At 50.7% G+C, this 23,087-nt stretch overlaps 1 protein-coding gene across 1 annotated transcript in view; it reads left to right on the forward strand.

The window, feature by feature from the left end:
• Nucleotides 1-23,087, forward strand: part of lrrk1 (leucine-rich repeat kinase 1) — a 130,511-nt gene that overhangs the window by 77,632 nt on the left and 29,792 nt on the right. Inside the window, exons 23-29 of the mRNA XM_056279404.1 lie at nt 12,202-12,341; nt 14,399-14,708; nt 18,279-18,448; nt 19,687-19,884; nt 20,010-20,149; nt 21,038-21,175; nt 22,806-23,000. Of these exons, the coding sequence (XP_056135379.1) occupies nt 12,202-12,341; nt 14,399-14,708; nt 18,279-18,448; nt 19,687-19,884; nt 20,010-20,149; nt 21,038-21,175; nt 22,806-23,000 (1,291 nt within the window). The remainder of the gene's footprint in view (nt 1-12,201; nt 12,342-14,398; nt 14,709-18,278; nt 18,449-19,686; nt 19,885-20,009; nt 20,150-21,037; nt 21,176-22,805; nt 23,001-23,087) is intronic.

Below are 23,087 nucleotides of genomic sequence, written 5' to 3' on the forward strand. Positions count from 1 at the left end.
CCCCAGAACTTAATAACTGGTTGTGCCACCTTTAGTAACATCAGCTGCAACCGAACACGTCCTATAACTGGAGATCCGCCTTTCACGTCACCGTGGAGGATTTTCGGCCCACTCTTTTTGTAGAATTGCTGTAATTCAGTGGCATTGGAAGGTTTTCGAGCATGAACTGCTCGTTTAGGGTCCTGCCACAGCATCTCGATGGGGTTCAAGTCAGGACTTTGACTAGGCCACTCCAGAACCTTCATTCTGTTTCTTTTGAGCCATTCTGAGGTGGGCTTACTCTTGTGTTTTGGATCACTGTCCTGCTACACAACCTAATTACGCTTCGGCTTCAGATCATGGACTGATGACTGGACGCTATCCTTCAGAATTTTCTGGTAGAGAGCAGAATTCTCGGTTCCTTCAGTGATGGCAAGTCTTCCAAGCCCTGAGGTAGCGAAGCATCCCCACACCATCGCACTACCTCCACCATGTTTGACTGTTGGTATGATGTTCTCGTTGTGAAATGCTGTGTTTGCTCTACGCCAGACATAACGGGCCCCCGTGTCTTCCAGAAAGTTCCACTTTTGACTCCTGTGTCCACAGAACATTGTCCCAAACAGCTTGGGGGGACGTGAGTGTATTTTTTTTGCAAATGTGAGATGAACGCTAATGTTTCTCTTAGTTAGCAGTGGTTTATGGCTGGCAACTCTCCCATGAAGTCCATTTTTGCCCAATCTCTTTCTTATTGTCAGACCATGAATGGTGACCTTAGCTGAGGCTAGAGAGGCCTGCAGTTCTTTAGATGTTGTCCTAGTTTTTGTTTTTTTTTACTTCCTGGATGAGTTGTCGCTGGAATTTTGGTAGGCCAGCCACTCCTGGAAAAAAATCACCACTGTTCCAAGTTTTCTCCATTTGGAGACAATGGCTCTCACTGTGATTCACTGGAGTCCCAGGCTTTGGGAACCCTTTCCAGAGGGACACATCTCAACAACTTTTTTTCTCATCTCTTCTGACATTTGTTTTAATGGCGACCTTGTGTGTTGCTTGTTGAGACCTTGTAGCCTACTTCACCTTGATGGTAAGGATCTATATAAGTCATGTTTAGATTCAACAGGGCTGGCAGTAATCAAACCTGGGTATGTCTGCTCTAATTGAATCTAATGATCGATTAAATCTGGTTAATTTGTTGATTGAGTAACTAAGGGGGCAATTACTTTATTCACACAGGGTCAGTTGGTGTTGGATAACTTTGTTCCTCAAATAAATAGAATTATTTAAAAACTAAATTTGATGTGTGCAACTGAAATGAGATTCCTCCGTAGGGTGTCTGGGCTCAGCCTTAGAGATAAGGTGAGGAGCTCGGACATCTGGAGGGAGCTCGGAGTAGAGCCTCTGCCCCTTCGCCTCGAAAGGAGCCAGTTGATTCGGGAATCTGATTAGGAGGCCTCCTGGGCGCCTTCCTTTGGAGGTTTTCCGGGCATGTCCAACTGGGAGGAGACCCCGGGGTAGACCCAGAATTCGCCGGAGGGACTACATGTCCAATCTGGCCTGGGAATGCCGTGGCGTGCTCCAGGAGGTGCTGGAGGGCGTAGCTGGGGTGAGGGACATCTGGAGTGTGCCCTACTTAGCTAGCGGCTGATGATAAGATGAGATGAAATTTTGTGTTCACTTCCGTTTCTCTTCATCTTATATTACATTTTGTATGAAGATCTGAGACCATTCAATGTGACTGATATGAAAAAATTGAGGAAATCGGGAATGGGGCAAAGACTTTTCACGTCACTGTATTCCCGTGTGAGCTTTTATATAACTGGCATAAATAGTTAAAGGCAATCGGGTGAGAATTTTCTTTCAACTTTTTCTGTCTATGGCCAAGACCGGAGACACTTGAATTGAATCTTTTGAATCTCGAAATGCTGCTTCCGGTGTGGGAAGGTGGCTGCGCGCATTCACGTTTGCAGCAGCCTCACCCAGTACCGGTGTGGGAAGATGGCGGCGCGAACTTATGTTTGCGGTGGCCTCACCCAGTACCGTCCACGTCTGCGTCCAAGTTTGTGTCTTCGTTTGATGGCTGGGGGAGCTGGCGCTGGATCGGCTGGGAGAGCCTGGTCTGCTGCGTCCTGTGGGCCCAGGGACCAGGGCCTTGCCTGGAGCTGCGTCCGAAGAGGAAACACCGAGGGCGGTCTGACAGGACGTGGAAGCGGGGTTGGCTAAGCTAACTGCTAGCCCATGCAGACTGGCAGTTCTGATAACACCGAGGGCGGTCTGGCGGTGGCCTCGCCCAGCGTTGACTGTGTTTTTGGTGTCATCGTGCGGAGTGTGGGGAGGTGTGTCGAAGGTGTCTGCTGGATCGGCTGGGGGAGCCTGGTCCGCTTGGTCCGGTGAGCCCAGGGAGCACGGCCCTGCTTGGAGCTGCGCCCAAGGAGGAAACACCGAGGGCGGTCTGACAGGACGTGGAAGCGGGGTTGGCTAAGCTAACTGCTAGCCCGTGCAGACTGGCAGTCCGACAGTCATCCTAGCATTCGCTGTCTTGGACAGGGAATTTATTTATTTTTATTTTTTGGGATATGTTGGATATATGTATTCTTGTAGTTTGGACGTGTTTGTGTCTTTGTGTTGCAACTGACAACGTTTCCTTTCATTGCATGTGTGCAGGTGAATGGGATGAATGACAAATTGTAGTGGTTATGGGGCTACATAACTCCCCTTATTGAGCTGGTAGGAACGTTGGTTTACAAGCTGCTGTTTTCTCGGTTCGGGTTTACAGTGACACACTTCCGCTGCGCGGGTTTTTGTTGTTGTTGTTATGGTGAAGGAATAAATGGTGCACGTTGTGTAGCCGAAAGGGAAAGTTGTCATGACTCCTGATTGAGCTCCTCTGCAAAATAAACCTTCCTGATGTTCCTGATTCCAGATGTGCTTTTTGCCGCTGTAATTGAAATACTGGTGGTGCATGACTTTAAGCTTTCCTACCATTCCATTAGTAATTCACTTTAAGCCCTGGAGACACTGCTAAACTCCTACAGCTGGATCAGTGTGAAAAAACAAACAACACGCCACACTCTTAACGATTGAAATCTGCAGATTATTCGTCTTTCTTATCTTAAAAGGTCCACAACCTTATTGTTTCTGTCACTGAGCAGCCAACATGAGCCTTTTTAGTTTGTCCAGATTCCAGCCATGTAAGTCAGACATCCATCCATCCATCCATCCATCCATCCATCCATCCATCCATCCATCCATCCATCCATCCATCCATCCATCCATTATTCGAACCGCTTATCCTGCTCTCAGGGTCGCATGGATGCTGGAGCATATCCCAGCAGTCACTGGGCGGCGGGCGGGGGGACACCCTGGACAGGCCGCCAGGCCCTCACACAGGTCCGACACACACACACACATTCACACCTAGGGACAATTTAGTACGGCTGACTCAGCTGACCTACATGTCTTTGGACTGTCGGAAGAAACCGGAGCCCCCGGAGGAAACCCACACAGACACGGGGAGAACATGCAAACTCCACACAGAGGACGACCCGGGACAACCCCCCCAAAGTTGGACTACCCCGGGGCTCGAACCCAGGACCTTCTTGCTGTGAGGCGACCGCGCTAACCCCTGCCAGCTGGTTGGAGGTGCGATCTGGACGCACGTCACGAGATAACGTATGCTGGACTTTCCATGGTCACCTGCCCCATTTTCTGCAGACCAGTGCAGACTCTCTATCAGCGTTATGATCTGCCTCTAGTCTGCCTCCAGAGCACCTTGTGTGTTCCCTGGTTAAGAGAAGCGTTTCTGCCTGAATCATATCCTGGTGGTTATCCTGGCAAACCACTTGGGTTTATTTACATTCAGAGTTTCTCACCAAAACACACTGTGTGTGTGTGTGTGTGTGTGTGTGTGTGTGTGTGTGTGTCCTTGATGCCTTAAGAACATGTTGGACGCGTTTCCTACCTCATAAAACTTTCGCAAAGCCTTTTTTGGAGTTTTTTTTTTGAAAGCTGCATTGTTGACATGGGCTTGCGATCATCTTCTTCTCTTTTTACTGGCAGCCGTGCTGCCTTGCAGCCGCATACTGCTGAGCTGCGTCACACTGTTTACCTTTCAGCTGCCGCTGCCGCCGCTGCGTGGCCCTCTCCGGTCACCGGCTTCTCTTCTTCTCCCTCTTTGTGTTTTATGTCCGCACACATGTGGGACACGTCACCCCCCGTGCTCGCGGTGTGCGCGTGCGCGTGCTGGAAGAACGCGTGATGCAAATGATACGGGAGCCCGCTTTTCCTACTAGGCTAACAGCGGCACCGTTTTCCTACTGGGCTAATAGCGCCACCGTTTTCCTACTGGGCTAATAGCGGCACCGTTTTCCTACTGGGCTAACAGTTGCACCGTTTTCCTACTGGGCTAACAGCGCCACCGTTTTCCTACTGGGCTAATAGCGCCACCGTTTTCCTACTGGGCTAAGCGGCACCGTTTTCCTACTAGGCTAACAGCGGCACCGTTTTCCTACTGGGCTAACAGCGGCACCGTTTTCCTGCTGGGCTAACAGCGGCACCGTTTTCCTACTGGGCTAACAGCGCCACCGTTTTCCTACTGGGCTAACAGCGCCACCGTTTTCCTACTGGGCTAACAGCGGCACCGTTTTCCTACTGGGCTAACAGCGGCACCGTTTTTCCTGCTAGGCTAATAGCGGCACCGTTTTCCTACTGGGCTAACAGTGGCACCGTTTCCCTACTGGGCTAATAGCGGCACCGTTTTCCTGCTGGGCTAACAGCGGCACCGTTTTCCTACTGGGCTAATAGCGGCACCGTTTTCCTGCTGGGCTAATAGCGGCACCGCTTTTCCTACTGGGCTAACAGCGGCACCGTTTTTCCTACTGAGCTAACAGCGCCACCGTTTTACCTACTGGGCTAATAGCGGCACCGCTTTTCCTACTGGGCTAACAGCGGCACCGCTTTTCCTACTGGGCTAACAGCGGCACCGTTTTTCCTACTGGGCTAATAGCGGCACCGTTTTCCTGCTGGGCTAATAGCGGCACCGCTTTTCCTACTGGGCTAACAGCGGCACCGTTTTTCCTACTGGGCTAACAGCGCCACCGTTTTCCTACTGGGCTAATAGCGGCACCGCTTTTCCTACTGGGCTAACAGCGCCACCGCTTTTCCTACTGGGCTAACAGCGCCACCGCTTTTCCTACTGGGCTAACAGCGCCACCGTTTTCCTAATGGGCTAATAGCGCCACCGTTTTCCTGCTGGGCTAATAGTGGCACCGTTTTCCTGCTGGGCTAATAGCTCCACCGTTTTCCTACTGGGCTAACAGCGCCACCGCTTTTCCTACTGGGCTAACAGCGCCACCGTTTTCCTGCTGGGCTAATAGCTCCACCGTTTTCCTACTGGGCTAACAGCACCACCGGTTTCCTACTGGGCTAACAGCGCCACCGCTTCCCCTACTGGGCTAACAGCGGCACCGTTTTCCTGCTAGGCTAATAGCGGCACCGCTTTTCCTACTGGGCTAACAGCGCCACCGCTTTTCCTACTGGGCTAACAGCGGCCCCGTTTTCCTACTGGGCTAATAGCGGCACCGGTTTCCTACTGGGCTAATAGCGCCACCGTTTTCCTACTGGGCTAACGGCGCCACCGTTTTCCTATTGGGCTAACAGTGGCACCGTTTTCCTACTGGGCTAATAGCGGCACCGGTTTCCTACTGGGCTAACGGCGCCACCGTTTTCCTACTGGGCTAATAGCGCCACCGTTTTCCTACTGGGCTAATAGTGTTGTAGGGTAATGTTATGCAGCCAACAGCGCCCCCTGGGGGCACTGATTGATGTATACTTGCCTTGTGTAACATGCCTCAGTTCTGTTATGGGCACAGCCGGTGAATACACGTCTCTAAGAGACACAGCCCGACTCTGTCTGTTCTTGATATGCACTTACACCTGCAACATGGTGTCAGAAGCTGTATTGGAACCCAACGTGAGTCTTTCGTTGCCTGTTGCTTGAACAGCATGCCTTTATTTGTTTTACTAAGCGTAGCTAGAAGTTGCAGTTAGCCTGCTAGCATTAGCATGGCTTCCAATATTCCGCCGCCGGAGCCCATGAAGATGACTGGGGATCTTCACAGCAACTGGGCTAGCTTTCCATCAGAGTTTGAGGATTATTTGCTTGCGACCGGGATCGACAAGGCAGAGAAGCCGGTGCAGGCAGCGACGCTCCGGAGGCTAATGGGGAAGGAATGCCTCCATGTTTACGTGCACAACCTGGGACTCACAGCGGAAGAGCAGAAAGACGCGGGAGCGATACTCGACAAACTGGGGGAATACTTCACACCTACCAGAAACGTCATCTTTGAGAGGTATGTTTTGGGCAACCTTAAACAAGAGGAAGGAGAACCTGTGGATGCTTTTGTCACAAGACTGAGAGAAAAGGCTGCCACATGTGAATATGGAGCTATAAGAGACGAGCTTATAAGGGACAGGCTTGTTCTGGGAACTAGTGATGAGGGCGCCAGACGACGCATGCTGAGAGAAAAGGAGCTTAAGTTGGAGGGAGCTATTGACATTTGCCGTGCAGCGGAGGTGTTGGACAATAAGTTAAAATCCATGTCACTTAGCAGCTCTGTGACTGCGGAGAGCATCAATGTAGCACATGGACAGCGACCAGGACGGAGACCTACCAGCAGGCCATCCGAGCCCACCAACACATCTGCACAGCCACAGAGAGGCACAGGTGAATGCAAGTACTGTGGCACACCGCACAGACGGGGGCGAGACCTGTGCCCCGCATTTGGAAAGTCATGTCGCTTGTGTGGCACTGCTAATCACTTTGCCAACGTATGCATGAAAAGAGGCCAGCAAGCACGTCAGTTGAACGCTGTGGATGACCCGCCGCTAGGGGACCCGGAGGACAGCGACCGCGATGAGAGGGATGTGTACACGGCTGAGAGCGTGGGGGCTGTGAACACTCAAAGGAAGAAGTGGTTTGTAAACCTGCCACTGCACAGAGGGGTCCAGAGGTGCCAGCTTGACTCTGGAGCCACCTGCAACGTGATGAGCTTGAAAGACAAGATGAGACTGGCGCCTAGAGTGCCTCTTCAGAAAAGTCTCACCAGGCTGAGACTCTACAACAGTGAGTGGATGAGCTCAATGGGCGTGTACAGCACACAGTGTGTCATCAGGGGCAAGACGCACAGACTGGACTTTGAGGTCGTGCGCACCAGCCAGAAGCCCTTGCTTTTAGGGGAGACATGCGAGAGACTTGGCTTGATACGCTTCACCATTCCCGAAGAGCTGAATAAAGTAGAGCACTGCAAGACAGGTGAGCTAACCAAAGGCTGTCTCATTAACACTTACAATGACGTGTTCACCAGCCCAGTCGAGTCACTGCCGGGTGATGTTCACTTGGAGTTGGATAGCACTGTGGCCCCTGTCCAGTGCGCACCAAGAAATGTCCCGGTGGCCCTCAAGGCAGCTGTTAAGGCGCAGCTGGACCAATTTGAAAAGGATGGACACTTAACCACAGTCACTCAGCCCACAGACTGGATTAGCAATCTGGTCATAGTGAAGAAGCCGGACAAATTGAGGCTTTGCATCGACCCCAAGCCACTTAACCGAGCCCTGAAAAGGTCCCATTACCTCATGCCCACTTTAGATGACGTGCTGTACGAGCTGCCTAAGACACGTATCTTCACCCTGGTGGATGCGCGCGACGCATTCTTGCAGTGTCGCCTGGATGAGGAGAGCAGTCTGATGACAACGTTCTGGACGCCGTGGGGTAGAAAGCGATGGCTGAAGCTCCCTTTCGGCGTGTCAGTCGCACCAGAGCTGTACCAGAGGAAACAACATGAGCTGCTGGCCGGTTTGAAAGGAATCGAGCCCATAGCCGATGACATCCTCATAGTCGGCTGTGGGGACGCGGAGGAGGCCGTTCACAACCACGACGCAAACCTCATTGCTCTGATGGACAGATGCAGGGAAGTGAAGCTGAGGCTGAATATAAAAAAGCTACAGTTTCATGTGAGGGAGGTCCGCTTCCACGGCCACATACTGTCGGCGGAGGGCCTCAAAGCTGATCCCGAGAAGGTCAGGGCAGTCCTGGACATGCCAAACCCCACGGATGCAAAAGGCGTTCAGCGGTGCGTCGGCTTCGTTAACTATTTATCGAGGTTCATGCCCCGCTTGTCAGAGGTGTGTGAACCGCTGAGAAGGTTGCTGGACAAAGATGTGCTGTGGCACTGGTTGCCCAAACATGATGCTGCTATGAAGGAAATCAAGACGCTGGTCACGGCGGTGACAGTACTTCGTTACTATGATGTCAGCAAGCCAGTCACCATACAGAGCGACTCCAGTCAGACCGGTTTGGGCTGCTGCCTGCTTCAGGGGGGACAGCCGGTCGCGTTCGCCTCCCGCGCGCTGAACCAGACGGAGCAAAACTATGCACAGATTGAGAAGGAGTGCCTGAGCATCGTATTCGCTTGTCAACGCTTCCACTACTACCTATATGGGAGGGGTGATGTGACTGCAGAGGCCGACCACCGCCCGCTGGTGTCAATCTTCACTAAGCCCCTTCTCAGTGCACCAAAGCGCCTTCAAAGCATGCTCCTCACACTTCAGACCTACTGCCTCACGGTGATGTACAAGCCAGGCCCTGAAATGTACATCAGTGACACGCTCAGCAGAGCCACCACCCCGCCACAGAGAACGGACACTCAGTACAGACGTGAAATGGTCTGCAGCATGCAGCAGGTGCAGTACGACACGGCAGCCATTCAGCAGGCAGACTATCTAAACGTCACCAGCCAACGCCTCGTACAGATTCGAAAACACACAGAGGAGGATGTGTGTCTTCAAACACTCAAGTCGGTCGTGCTGGAGGGATGGCCAGAACGCAAAGAGGAGAACCCCATAGCCGTCAGAGAATACTGGGCCATCAGAGATGAAATAAGCGCACAGGACGGTGTGCTTTTTAGGAGCCAGCCTGTCATCATTCCGAAAGCTATGCATCCTGAGATGCTGAAACGGATCCACTACAACCACGTGGGGGGTGAGGCTTGTTATAGACAGGCCCGGGATACTCTCTACTGGCCAAATATGCAGGGGGAAATCAAAGACTATGCGCAGCAGTGCTCAGTGTGTAACGAGTATGCACACGAGCAACAAAAAGAGACTATGATGTCACACCCGCTCCCCACACGTCCCTGGCAGCTGGTGAGCATGGACTTATTCAGCTACGCAAGGCAGGACTTCCTGCTCATGGTGGATCACTATTCGGACTTCTGGGAGATTGATCTACTCCCAGACCTGTCGGCAGAAACGACCATCCGAAGGTGCAAGGCACAGTTTGAACGGTACGGTATCCCTGACCGGGTCGTTTCCGACTGCGGAGGTCAGTTTGATTGTGGAGAGTTTCGGGCGTTTGCGAGGGAGTGGGGCTTCGAACATGTCATGTCCTCCCCGAGACAACCAAAAGCTAACGGCAAAGCAGAGTCTGCAGTGAAGATTGTGAAAGGCCTATGAAGAAAAGCAGACCGGGCCGACGAGGACCCCTGGAAGGCTTTTCTACACTGGAGAAACACGCCCACTAAGGACATGCGCTGCAGCCCAGCACAACGGCTGATGTCACGGAGGCTGAGAACTCTTCTCCCTGTGGCCGACCAGCTGCTAGCACCTCAGATCATCACTGGGGTCACCGACAAGCTGAGGGTGAAGCATCAGGCAGCGAAGCTGACATATGACAGAACTGCGAGGGATCTGCCAGAGCTAAACGTCGGCCAGCCTGTCAGGACGAAACCACTCCCGGGTGACAGGACGGGCCGATGGAGGAGAGGAGTATGCCTGCAGCAGGTGGGACCGCGGTCCTATCTCGTCAACATGGAGGGAACCACGTACCGTCGCAACAGGGTTTATCTCCGACCAGCGGAGGGCGCCCCTCCACAGCCATCAGCCCACACAGAACGGCCACCGGAGCAGCCTGTGGGCGCGTGTGCAGCTGAAGGGGGCCATGTGAGCGGGGGCAGCATGGAGGAAGTCGTCAGCAGCCCTGTAATGTCTCCAAGGTCGTCAGCCCCGAGGTTGCCGCCATCTCCCCCACAGGCTGTGACCACACCATGCCGTGAGTTACAGGGCCGGGCCTTCTCGTGGAGCAGGAGGCAGATTGAGCCTCCAGAAAGACTTGACCTCTAGGTCATACACTGTGCTGAGATTGACACACACACGCTCACACACACACACACTGGACTGTGGACATTTAATGAAAAAAAAAGAACGAAACAAAAACCGTGATGTTCACTTCTAATGTTCTTATTCAGTGGTCTTGTGGATGTTCGGATGCTGCCATTTTGTTGTTATTGTTCTGCAGAGGTTTTGGTTGATATTGACTTGCTGTTCCTTCTTGATGCACTATTTCCATTGCACTATTTAATATTGGGATATGAGCACTAATGTTCTAATGACTAATACTATCCATTATATTGTTTGGTATTGTAGTCTACGAAAGGAAAGAAGATGTTGTAGGGTAATGTTATGCAGCCAACAGCGCCCCCTGGGGGCACTGATTTATGTATACTTGCCTTGTGTAACAAGCCTCAGTTCTGTTAGGGGCACAGCCGGTGAATACACGTTACTAAGAGACACAGCCCGACTCTGTCTGTTATTGATATGCACCTACACTTGCAACAAATAGTGGCACCGTTTTCCTACTGGGCTAACAGTGGCACCATTTTCCTACTGGGCTAACAGTGGCACCGGTTTCCTACTGGGCTAAAAGTGGCACCGTTTTCCTACTGGGCTAACAGTGGCACCGTTTTCCTACTGGGCTAACAGTGGCACCGGTTTCCTACTGGGCTAACAGTGGCACCGGTTTCCTACTGGGCTAATAGTGGCACCGTTTTCTTACTGGGCTAACAGCGGCACCGTTTTCCTACTGGGCTAACAGCGGCACCGTTTTCCTACTGGGCTAACAGCGGCACCGTTTTCCTACTGGGCTAACAGCGGCACCGTTTTCCTACTGGGCTAAAAGTGGCACCGTTTACCTACTGGGCTAACAGTGGCACCGTTTTCCTGCTGGGCTAACAGTGGCACCGTTTACCTGCTGGGCTAACAGTGGCACCGTTTTCCTACTGGGCTAACAGTGGCACCGTTTTCCTACTGGGCTAACAGTGGCACCGGTTTCCTACTGGGCTAATAGTGGCACCGTTTTCCTACTGGGCTAACAGCGGCACCGGTTGCCTACTGGGCTAACAGTGGCACCGGTTTCCTACTGGGCTAACAGTAGCACTGGCGGTTTCTTACTGGGCTAATAGTGGCACCGTTTCCTACTGGGCTAATAGTGGCACCATTTTCCTACTGGGCTAACAGTGGCACCGTTTTCCTACTGGGCTAATAGTGGCACCATTTTCCTACTGGGCTAACAGCGGCACCAGTTTCCTACTGGGCTAACAGTGGCACCGGTTTCCTACTGGGCTAACAGTGGCACCGTTTTCCTACTGGGCTAACAGTGGCACCATTTTCCTACTGGGCTTATAGTGGCACCGTTTTCCTACTGGGCTAATAGCGCCACCGTTTGCCAAAACTCAAGGGTTTTTATTTTTTCCACCCTTTTCCTCCCCAATCTTGTTTGTGCTCACGTGATTCTGATGTCGCGCGAGGTTCAGATGGAGGGCAGGAAGTGAACAGCAGAATGGACGAGACGGTTTTTTTTTTTTTTTGACTACGTGGTCACATGCCTCCTCCGATACGTGGAGTCGCCAGCCTCTTCTTTTCCCCTGACAGTGAGGAGTTTCGCCAGGGGGACGTAGCGCGCGGGAGGGTGACGCTATCCCCCCCCCAGTTACCCCTCCTCCCCAGAACAGGCGCCCCGACTGACCAGAGGGGGCGCTGGTGCAGCGACCAGGACACATACCCACATCCGGCTTCCCACCCGCAGACACGGCCCATTGTGTCTGTAGGGGCGCCCGGCCGGGGAGGTAACACGGGGATTCGAACCAGCGATCCCCGTGTTGGTAGGCAACGGAATAGACCGCTACGCCAGCCGGACACCCAAAATCTCAGTTGTGTACCCTTTAAAATGTGTAGATATGAGAGAAACTGTAATGGTCAAGACCAAACACTTCGCCTGTTTATCTAGTGTCTCTACTATGTTGAGGTAGATGAGCGATGATGGTGCTTTCAGTTAACAGGGACATGTGTCTGTGTGTGTCTGTGTGTGTCTGTGTGTGTGTGTGTCTGTCCCTGCAGTGTGGAGTCCTCTGACGTCAACTGGAAGAGGAAGAAGAGCGGCGGCATAAAGATTATCTGCCAATCAGAAATGAGAGATTTCTCGGCCATGGCTTTCATCACAGACCACGTCAACTCCATCATTGAGCAGTGGTTTCCCGGTGAGTCTCTCTCCCCCCTGTGTTTCTCTCCCCCACACTTTCATTTTCATCCGTCCTTCACTGTTGTCCTCCTACCTGCAGCGTGCCTGGCCGGCAGGGCAGCTGCTCTTTTAGGCAAGGCAGCTTTATTTGTGCAGCACGTTTCATACACAGTGGCGACTCAGGCGCCCTACACGAGGCATAAAAAGACACTGAAGAAGAAATGCAGGGTAAGAAAAAGAGCAAAAAAAATTGAATAAATGAATGGGTAAAAATATAGAGGAGTAAAAACAAAACGGAATAAAAATGATTACACGCAGAATCAAAGTGGAAAGTGGTCAACGTGCAACTTTCGGATGGCTGAAGAGCCGTTAAAGGCAATGGCGAGCGCGCAAGTTTTGGGCCTAGTTTCAAAGTGGTCAGAGGTGGAGCAAGTCACATTCTGTGGAAGTTTGCTCCAGCTGTTTGTAGCGTGGTGACTAAGAGCCCCGAAATCCTTTTATTGGACACCGGGCTGTCACTCCGGCCTGCTGCTCCTAATTTCCTGTCAGACACTGTTAGTTAATGAGCTGAGTCTGACGTCTCACTTGACAAACTTAGTTATGTCTTTAAAGTCGGACCGAAGATGAAACACTAATAGTCGCTAGCATCGCTTATTACTTTAATCATGTTTTGGGGTTTTTTTTGTAATATTTCTTTCTATTGAAAAAACATTAAGTATAAAAGGTACGGTTCAGTTTTTCTATTTTCTTCTTAAAAGCGTCCCCTCGCTCATCTTCTCTCAGCCCTTTCTTTTTTTTCTGGTGCTCGTGACGTCATCAGACACACTGTCTCACATACAGCCAATCAGATCGGATCATCAAAACGTGAAGCCCTGGGCATCTGGGTAGCGTAGCAGTCTATCCCATTGCCTACCAATGTGAGAATCACCGGTTCGAATCCCAATTGGCCGTGTCTGCCGGTGGGAAGCGGGATGTGGGGGTGTGGGTCGCTGCACTAGCGCCTCCTCTGGTGGGTTGGGGTGCCTGTTCGGGGGGGGGGGGAATAGTGTGATCCTCCCACGCGCTACGTCCCCCTGGCGAAACTCCTCACTGTCAGGTGAAAAGAAGCGGCTGGCGACTCCACGTGTATGGGAGGAGGCACGTGGTAGTCTGCAGCCCTCCCCGGATCAGCAGAGGGGGTGGAGCAGAGACCAGGAAGGCTGGGAAGAGTGGGGTAATTGGCCAGATACAATCGGGTAGAAAAAGGGGGGAAAAGCCCCCCCAAAAAATAAATAAATATGAAGCCCTGCCCAGCCTCACTACCCACCCTTACCTGCACTTGCCACTAAAAGGTCGGCTCATGAATATTAATGAGGACGTGACCACTCCCTCACAGTTTCTGAGACAATTGAGAATAGTTCTGGATAAAGGTATAAAAAGGTATGATGGTGTAAAACAATACGCGATCTCGTCAGATCTGGCTATGGCCGGAACTCGATGAAGCAGCAATAATTGGCAGCGCTGTCTTTGGGAGGGGGGCGGAGTCGGCTTGTGGTTCGGCCTGGATTCGCCTCGTCACGACAGTGGCGGGACACATGCAGTACCAGGGTGGTGCTTGAACTAAAATAGGGATCGATTGGCCACTACATTGGGAGAAAAAAGGGAAAAATCAGAAATAAATGATCTCGATGCGACTTTAAACCTGCATGTCACATGCATACAGTGAAGCATCTGGCGGCACGGTGGCCCGGTGGTCAGCGCCGTCGCCTCACAGCGAGAAGGTCCTGAGTTCGAACCCCGGGGTTGTCCAACCTTGGGGGGGGGGGTCATCCCGGGTCGTCCTCTGTGTGGAGTTCGCATGTTCTCCCCCGTGTCTGCGGTGGGTTTTCTCCGGGTGCTCCAGTTTCCCCCACTATCAAGAAGACATGCATGTTAGGGTTAGTGCTCCAGGTGCCCAGTTGTACTCTGGGATGTACTCTGGGATCAATAGAGTATATCAACATAAAACTCTGTGCATTCACACATTTGTTTCTCTGCTCACACGGCGATCAACACACCGGTGTCCCATGTCCATTTCTGGGTTTGTGTCTTCCGCAGCTCTGACGGCTAGCGAGAGCGATGGCAGCCTCCTCATAGAGCAGTACGCCCCCTGTCCCACCTGTGCCTCAGCGGGTAGACAGAGCCTGGGCCGGCTGCACAGGGAGTCCGCGTTCAGCTGGCCTGCATGGGGAGGAGGGAAAGAAGGAGGTAGGGGAGACAACAGAGGGGGGATACACTCCTTTAACATGGAGGACTGCGTGTTAGCTGCGGTGGAGAAGGACTACATCTTTTGTCCCCAGCATCCTGACCAGACCGTGCCCCTCCAGGAGCTGGTTCCTGAGCTCTTCATGACGGACTTCCCTTCACGGTAACTGCTGAACGTTCACCCTTTTGCCCTTTTCTCCCCCTTGTGACACCACACTATGGTTGGACTAAATACACTTTATGACTGTACTTGTTGAAATCCCTGTTGTTGTCCAAAAAACTGTTCTGCTTCCTCGTGCCTATGTCCAGCGTTCATAAGGTCATAAAAAACCTGGAAAAGTCAGTAAATGTGAATTGTATGGTTTTTGGAACGTAGCAGTAGTAGTAGTAGTAGTAGTAGTAGTAGAAGATGGTTTTTGGAACATAGCAGCAGTAGTAGTAGTAGTAGTAGTAGTAGAAGATGGTTTTTGGAACATAGCAGTAGTAGTAGTAGTAGTAGTCGTAGTAGTAGTAGTAGAAGATGGTTTTTGGAACATAGCAGTAGTAGTAGTAGTAGTAGTAGTAGAAGATGGTTTTTGGAACATAGCAGTAGTAGTAGTAGTAGTAGTCGTAGTAGTAGTAGTAGAAGATGGTTTTTGGAAAGTCATGGAAATCTGACTACAGCAGCATCAGCTCTGATGAAGACTGATTGACCAATAAAAAAAAAAAGTAACAGCAGGTGGGATGGTTGTAGTGGGGCTATAAAATTTCAATTGTGTGTGTGTGTGTGTGTGTGTGTGTGTGTGTGTGTGCATGCAACAGTTTGTCCCAGTATGCTGATTTATGCCTCTGTTGGCTAGCTTTCGTATGAGTTAGCTAGCTAGCTTGGCAAGAGTTCTGTATGATGGCCAATTGCAGTTTCAACAATCATGAAAAGTAAGTACAAAAATGTGGCTCGTGAAAGCAGAGTGGCTCACATACGGTATTTGAAATAGCCTGACTTTCACATCACATGTAGTGTTGAAACACTACATATGATGTGAAAATGGTTTCTTTTTTTCCCTCCTTTTTCTCCCCAATTGTATCTGGCAAATTACCCCACTCTTCCGAGCCGTCCCAGTCGCTGCTCCACCCCCTCTGCTGATCCGGGGAGGGCTGCAGACTACCACATGCCTCCTCCAATACACGTGGAGTCGCTAGCTGCTTCGTTTCACCTGACAGTGAGGAGCTTCACTAGGGGAACAGGGGCCGCCTTTGTGGGGGGGGAGGGGGCGCAGGGGGGTACAGTGGGCGTCACGCCGGATGAAGACATACCTGGCCGACTGCAGGTCCTTGGGGACTGTGGGAGGCCGTGGCCGTGAAGTTGGGACTGGAGTGAAAATGCCAGCACCTTCCTGGAACACAGCCCATTGGTGGGCAGCATACCAGGGTGCTGTGCCATCTGGGAGAAATTCCCCCGGGACCCGCAGAGCCTGGCCATAAACCAGCTCGACCGACGAGGACTGGAGGTCTTCCTTGGGGGGCGGTCCGCAGGCCAAGCATCACCCATGGGAGCCAGTCGACCCAGCTGCTGACTGTGAGGCTGGCCCGAAGAATGGCCTTCATCGAACGATGAAACCACTCACATGCTATTCACCCCAGTCCCCCCCCCCCGTACAGGCACCCCGACCGACCAGAGGAGGCGCTAGTGCAGCGACCAGGACACATACCCACATCCAGTTTCCCACCTGTGTCTGTAGGGGCATCCGACCAAGCCGGGGGGCAACGGGGATTCGAACCGATGATCCCCGTGTTGGTAGGCAACGGAATAGACCGCCATACCACCCGGACGCCAGAAATGGTTTCTTTTCACCAAGGAAATGAGGCTAAAAGCTATGGAGACGTCATTGAAAACCACTGATGAAAACGTGTGTGAACTCTGTACGTCATAATCCCAGCCCTGTTCCCTCCCCATCTGCTCTTTGCCTCCTCACAGCCTCCTGTCTAGCTCCTTATCCTTCCGTCCCTCTTGACATTTCTTTTTTACCAGATCGTCCCTCATCCAGTTCAGCTGAGCAGGCAGGGGAGATCTGATGCTCTGGTAAACTAGCGTGTGGTTGTCATTCAAACCTCCTCTGGTGTGGCGTGCTGTGCCGGGCCATACTGCAGGACAGGGCTGGTGACTCCGGTCCCAGCGAAGTCAGATTGGACAGCAGCTGCTCTGGCAGGGGCTGAGCAGTGTGCGCAGCACATACAGAGTGGCAGAAAGACTCACACGGTGACAATCAGAAACCCCCGCGGGCCTTGGCTGCATAATGAGTTTCGGTTGATTTCTTGCCAGTCTGACGGCATCTGTTGATGTACTATCGAGCTTCAAGGGCAACCTGCTCTCTCTCAAGCATCTGCACATCCACTTACACACTCGCGGGGCTATTCTCTCTCTCGCCGCTAACACACATACACCAGTGCTCTGTCAAGGACTCCACCACGGGGGGTCAGTTGTGCAAGTGTATCTCTTGAAACTCTACAGGCCTACTGAAATGTTTGTTCCAGCAGTTTAACAGCCCTTCCAAATATTTACGCAATCACATGGATGTGTTGCACTTCTGGTCAAGGAGATAAGCTATATATGGAGTGCGTTTCTGCAGAACTCTGCAGCAGCTGATGGATGCGTTCACTTACGCTAAATGCAGATGTGTGTACATGTTGCTTCGCGTTGCCTGATCGGGGATTTGCTCGATATGTAATTTAAAATGGATCTTCGCTAAAATTTAACACGGCACTCTTCCTCTATGCTTCACAGCCGTAGGGGGAAACCTCGTGGAAACCAGCTTCCTCCGTCGGAGGTTATAGGCTGCACCATTTAATCTGGCGCCTGACCAAGGGCCGTTGGTCATTTCTAATTTAAGACATCTCGTCTTAGTCATCGTGCACTTGCGTCTGGAGGGGCAAATTAAAGAGCTGTGAGGACACGATGATAGAGAAACGGGGAGAAAATGTTGAACATTTCAGAAAACTGTACTGTAACCCTGTAAGAGGGCGCTGTAGGCAAGGTCTATGCTTTCCATTCCAGATGGATAAAGTTTCGGATGGGACTTAGGACTGGTATTCTGAAGTGTTGTGTGTACTGACACTGACACATGTACTGACACATGAGGAACACAGTGATGACTGGGGCAGAGGCTATTTGTGTGTCACATCACAGGGGAATATTGGTTGTCGATTGGTAAATTGTCCGTTGGTAGGGTTTCAGTTCACGCATGGTGTGGTAAGGGTTAAATATAGGATTAAGGGTTAGGTTCGGATCAAAATTCATAAATAAGAAAATGCCTTAGCTCCTTATTTCTATTTTTTTTGAAGAATGATTAATCATTATTTTTACTATTTTTAATGATTTAATAATAATATTATGGTTATATAAATAAATACTAAATTTATTTAAGAATAAATTATTAATAATAACATTAATGAATATAAAATATGATAATGTAATGATAAGTTATAATAATAATTCAATAATACATAAAAACATGTTTAATAATTATTATTATTATCTAACCTATGGTTGGCCCATTAGGTCCTGTACTGGATGGGTGCATTAGCTCCCTTTCCATGAGTTATATCCCCGCACCCTTAACTTATAATTTAAAACCCACTGCTGCATGCCTGGACTTAAACCCTTAAACTCTGTGAATAAAACACTGTGAATGGTAGACACGGGAAAGTTCTCAGAAAATAAAAACTCCATTTTTGTTTTTGTGTGTGCGGGGATCAGGCTGTTCTTGGAGAAGGCCCAGTTGGAGTACTCTGAGGAGGAGAGCAATATTCTTGGCCAGGGTGGCAGTGGAACCATCGTCTACAAGGCCCACTACCGCAACCAGCCAGTGGCTGTCAAACTCTTCCATTTCAAGAAGTGTCGACAGAAGACCATCAGCAGTGAAACAGGTGAGGCCATGTGTCACGAAGCTCCACAGCAGGCGGTCAGGTTGATTTGTAGAAAAATGATTTACTCATTTTGACAGGCATCAGCTAAACCAACTTCATGTTGAGATGCTGGGGCCAATGTAGCCCTGATACAAGACTGTATGGGATTTTGTACCAGTGAGGGCTGTAAAGGGGCTAAACTACTCCCAGTAGCAGATATATTATAGGCTGCTATTTTAACATAAATCATCTTTTCAATACTGAATTAGTGATAGGCCATTAAACCTACCCAGCAGTACCCAGCAGTTGTGATCCATTCATAAATTCTTAAATCTCGTGTCATACAATGGCATACCGAAGGCCTTGCTATCAGCTTTTTGAGAAAATTTCCAGACTTCAGTTATAACTTGTGGTAGCTGGCTAGATGGTATGGGCATTGCCACATTGGAGGATGGTAAAATGACCAAGATAGCAAAAGTAAGTCGGGCTGGAGAGGGCTTAGGACTGGTCAATTATCTAATGAAAGTTTTATATTGTGACCGCCTTACTTGGCACACAGAAATGTAGAGGATGTAGAAAGGTAGTCTTGTCTGTGTGAATCAACCCAGTGTCCCCTTTACTGAATTACAATAAGCCATCCGTCTTCCCCACAAAGCGCTCTCTGTCTCTAATACCTGCACCAGAGGTCAAACCTCAAGGTGATCTGAGACAATTATGCTGGCTAGATGGCTGGCTGGCTTCAGATGAGGGTTCCCTGTTCCACTCTGCTCAACAGTCTTTATTAAGGTTTATACTCCATGGTATATGGGGGAGATCTGTGCACAGAAGGGTTAAGGATCATCTCTCTAGCTAACATTGATAACCCGAACAGGCATTAATATTGACGTGCGCGGGCACAGTGACTCACACGAGCTGTATTTTCTTGCAAGCAACATCAGCAAAGCTGGTTATAAATCTGTCTTGTGGAACACGAGTTATGGGAGTGTTCTCCGTCAGAGGTAGTTCTTAATGTGGGTTTTCCTTTGGTGTGTATAATCTCTGAGCCTTATTGGTCCCAGATGGAAACCACATTTGCCTGCAGCTCGAATATTCTTCATTCCCCTCAAATTAGAAACTTTAACAGCACTTTCTGAAATGGTTTATTTTAAGGGTTCAATAAACAAAAACATAATTAGATTGTTCCACTTAGATCCGGTGTTTGTAATGTTTCTTTCCCTCTACCTTTCCCCTACACCCCTTTCCTCCCTTTATTGATCCAGACACCATGGTGAAGCACCTCAAGGCTGTGGATGCGTGTCGGACCTTCTCGGAGTTCCGCCAGGAAGCCAGCATGCTGCACTCCCTGCAGCACCCCTGCATTGTACCCCTGGTGGGCATCAGCATCCACCCACTCTGTTTGGCCCTGCAGCTGGCCCCCCTGGGCAGCCTTAACACCGTGCTAGCAGAGAGAAGCAAAGGCAAGAAGGGAGATTCTTGTAATCTGATGCCCCTAAATTCATTCTTTAGACTGTATATCTATATATTGGCTAGTGAAGGATCGTGTTCTGTTTCGTGTGTACACGTATTCTCTTCTTCTGTGCAGGTTCCAGATTCATGCCTCTTGGTCACATGCTGACCTTCAGAGCAGCCTATCAGATCGCAGCAGGTCTGGCGTACCTGCACAGGAAGCGCATCATCTTCTGTGACCTCAAATCTGACAACATTCTAGTCTGGTCTCTGGAGGTGTGTAGGGAACAGGGATTCAGAGCCATAAGACTAGAAGGTACCACTAACACCTTGTCCTAACTGCAGGTGTGCGTCAAAATTTTAAGATGCCCAGGTGGCGTGGCGGTCTATTCTGTTGCCTACCAACACGGGGATCACCGGTTCGAATCCCCGTGTCACCTCCGGCTTGGTCGGGCGTCCCTACAGACACAATTGGCCGCGTCTGCAGGCGGGAAGCCGGATGTGGGTATGTGTCCTGGTCGCCGCACTAGCGCCTCCTCTGGTGGCTCGGGGCAGCTGTTCGGGGGGGAGGGGGATCTGAGTGGAACAGCGTGATCCTCCCATGCGCTACGTCCCCCTGGTGAAACTCCTCACTGTCAGGTGAAAAGAAGCGGCTGGCGACTCCACATGTATCGGAGGAGGCATGTGGTAGTCTGCAGCCATTCCGGCTCGGCAGAGGGGGTGGAGCAGCGACCGGGATGTCTCAGAAAATAGGGTAATTGGCCCAGTACAATTGGGGAGAAAATGGAGGGGGGGGGGGAATTACATCGCAGTGCATTGCAGGGTAACTGGGCAGACACTAGCACCATTGAGGAATAGTCAAAATGTCCAAAAACCTCAGACCAATTAGGTTGCCCTACCAGATAGGCTCAAGATCACTGCCTTGTTTCCATAGCAATGTGGCAAGGCAGGCATTTAACAAAAGAGGCAGGGCATCTGTCAATGCACCGGGGACAAGAGGTGCTGGCTTTGCTTTTTGACGCTCGCAGCCGGACATTGATCACCGTGAGGGCGATGTGTTTTTGCTTCGTGCTGGTTTTGTGTTCGCTACACATGCAGTTAGGACAAAGTTGGAGCGCCATCGTCTGATTCAGCCGTCATTCATTTTATCCGTTATTGTTTCAGTTGCAGAATCAGGTCAACTTCAAGCTGTCAGACTATGGCATCTCTCGCCAGTCCTTCAACGAAGGGGCGCTTGGGGTGGAGGGCACACCTGGCTACCAGGCCCCCGAGATCCGGCCAGGCATCGTCTACGATGAGAAGGTGTTAAATTTCACCTGTGTAATCAAACCCCCTTATTAAGCCGTTTAACAGGGTGCTAATAGGGAGGGAAGTAGGTAGTCCATTCATTAACACCAGCCAATGTCTCATACTTAATGCCTCTCCGTCACGTCTTTCACACTAGCACCTTGACCTATTTTTGGGGCATATACTTACCAGAGCTTCAGAGTAGCGACAGGCCCGGGCGTCCATGAACACCGGGATGGCACCCAGCGCTTTACCTGTGCCCCCGTCCATAAGGGTCAGCGGTAGTGTCAAGAAGGGCGTCCGACCTAAGATTTTGCCGAATCAGTACGTGGATTGACAAGACTATACCGGATCGGACCGGTCAGGGCCCGTGTTAACAACCGCCGCCATTGGTGCTGTGCCCTCACAGGGCACCGATGGACCCCTGAGAAACAGGAAATAAGCCGAAAGATCAGAGCTTCAGTAAGTTTCATTACCAGCTATAGTAAATGTGCCCAGTAAAAGGAAGACGTATACTATGGAGGAGATCACCATGGGCTCTGTGGTCTTCTTCCGTGTCAGTCAAAGGAGTAGAAACAATAAAAAAAAATCTCGTCGTCGTTTCGGAGGATTTATAGTTCACGGTCCGACTGATGACTGTGTCCTTCCTCTCTATAACATGTCACCACACTACCTGATTGGTACCACATGCGGGATAGGCTTTAATAGCAGAGGAGATAGCCAAAAGGCTTGTGTGTGTTGTGTTTTTGTGCTCCTGCTCATGTCACCTTCCAGGCTGTCGATCTCAGAACGACTAGAGATTTTTCTAGAAAGTAGTATTTGAACGCTAAGACATCCCTTGTTCTCCGTCATATTCTGCCGAGAACGAGCGCTCGTTTCCGAGCCGCCCTCGTTCCAAGGAGGCCAGGTTTACTGGGGGTTACTGCTTTTTGCTGGCCCCGGCTCTGCAGGGGGGAGTCTTTGGAAAAGCAGCAAGAAATCTCCATAAGCCCCGGCCTTAGTTCATTGGCCCTTCTCCCACAGAGTCTGCTGAGCTCGGCCAATCGGGCGCCACATCCTTCCCCCATGTCTTTTAATTTCCCTTTTTGATGAGGTTTAGGTATGCTAATGAGATACAGTCGGGGAGCGAGTGTAAAGAGACATTGTACATGGGGTGTGAGAACTGGGGAGAGATAAGGTATCGAGTGAGATTGCGTCATATCAGTAAACCGCCGTCGTTTCCTTCGTATGTGGAATAGTAAGCAAATGACGTCATCACAGATGTGCATCTGACGTCATCACAGATGTGCACTTCCCGGCTTTGGCCCACAGAGCCAGCCACAGAAAAGAACTGCTCATTTGACGTCCAAATTGTGGTTTTGGGTGTCGGACATGCGTCACGAAAAAGACGAATGGCTTTCAACAGATAAGATGGGACCAGAGTAATTGAGTGGTGACTCTCCCTGTTATTATTTTTTTGTCATGGTTATCTCTCCACATCCTCAGCCCCCCCCCCCCCCATGTTGACATGTGTTTTATTTATTGTATATTGTTTTAGGGAGTCAAAGCTGAAGATGCATGACTTACAGTGCTGTAAGAATCTAAGCGATTACCTCAACAACCTACTCTTTTTACCCCACCCCCCCACCCCCACCCCATGCGCCAGGTGGACATGTTCTCCTATGGCATGGTGCTGTATGAGCTGCTGTCGGGGCAGAGGCCTGCGTTGGGCCACCACCAACTCCAGATAGCCAAGAAGTTAGCCAAGGGCGTCCGACCCGTGCTGGGGAGCCCAGAGGAGGTGCAGTTCTTCTGTCTCCACCACCTGTTGACACAGTGCTGGGACACCAAACCTGAGAAGGTTAGTGCAACCAACTGCTTCCCCCACATGACCACCGAGCAAGGCTGCACGACACTCTTTTGTCTTGTTACACTTAAAGGTACAATC

This window comes from Lampris incognitus, chromosome 4, assembly GCF_029633865.1.
Source record: "Lampris incognitus isolate fLamInc1 chromosome 4, fLamInc1.hap2, whole genome shotgun sequence".
Taxonomy (NCBI): Eukaryota; Metazoa; Chordata; class Actinopteri; order Lampriformes; family Lampridae; genus Lampris; species Lampris incognitus.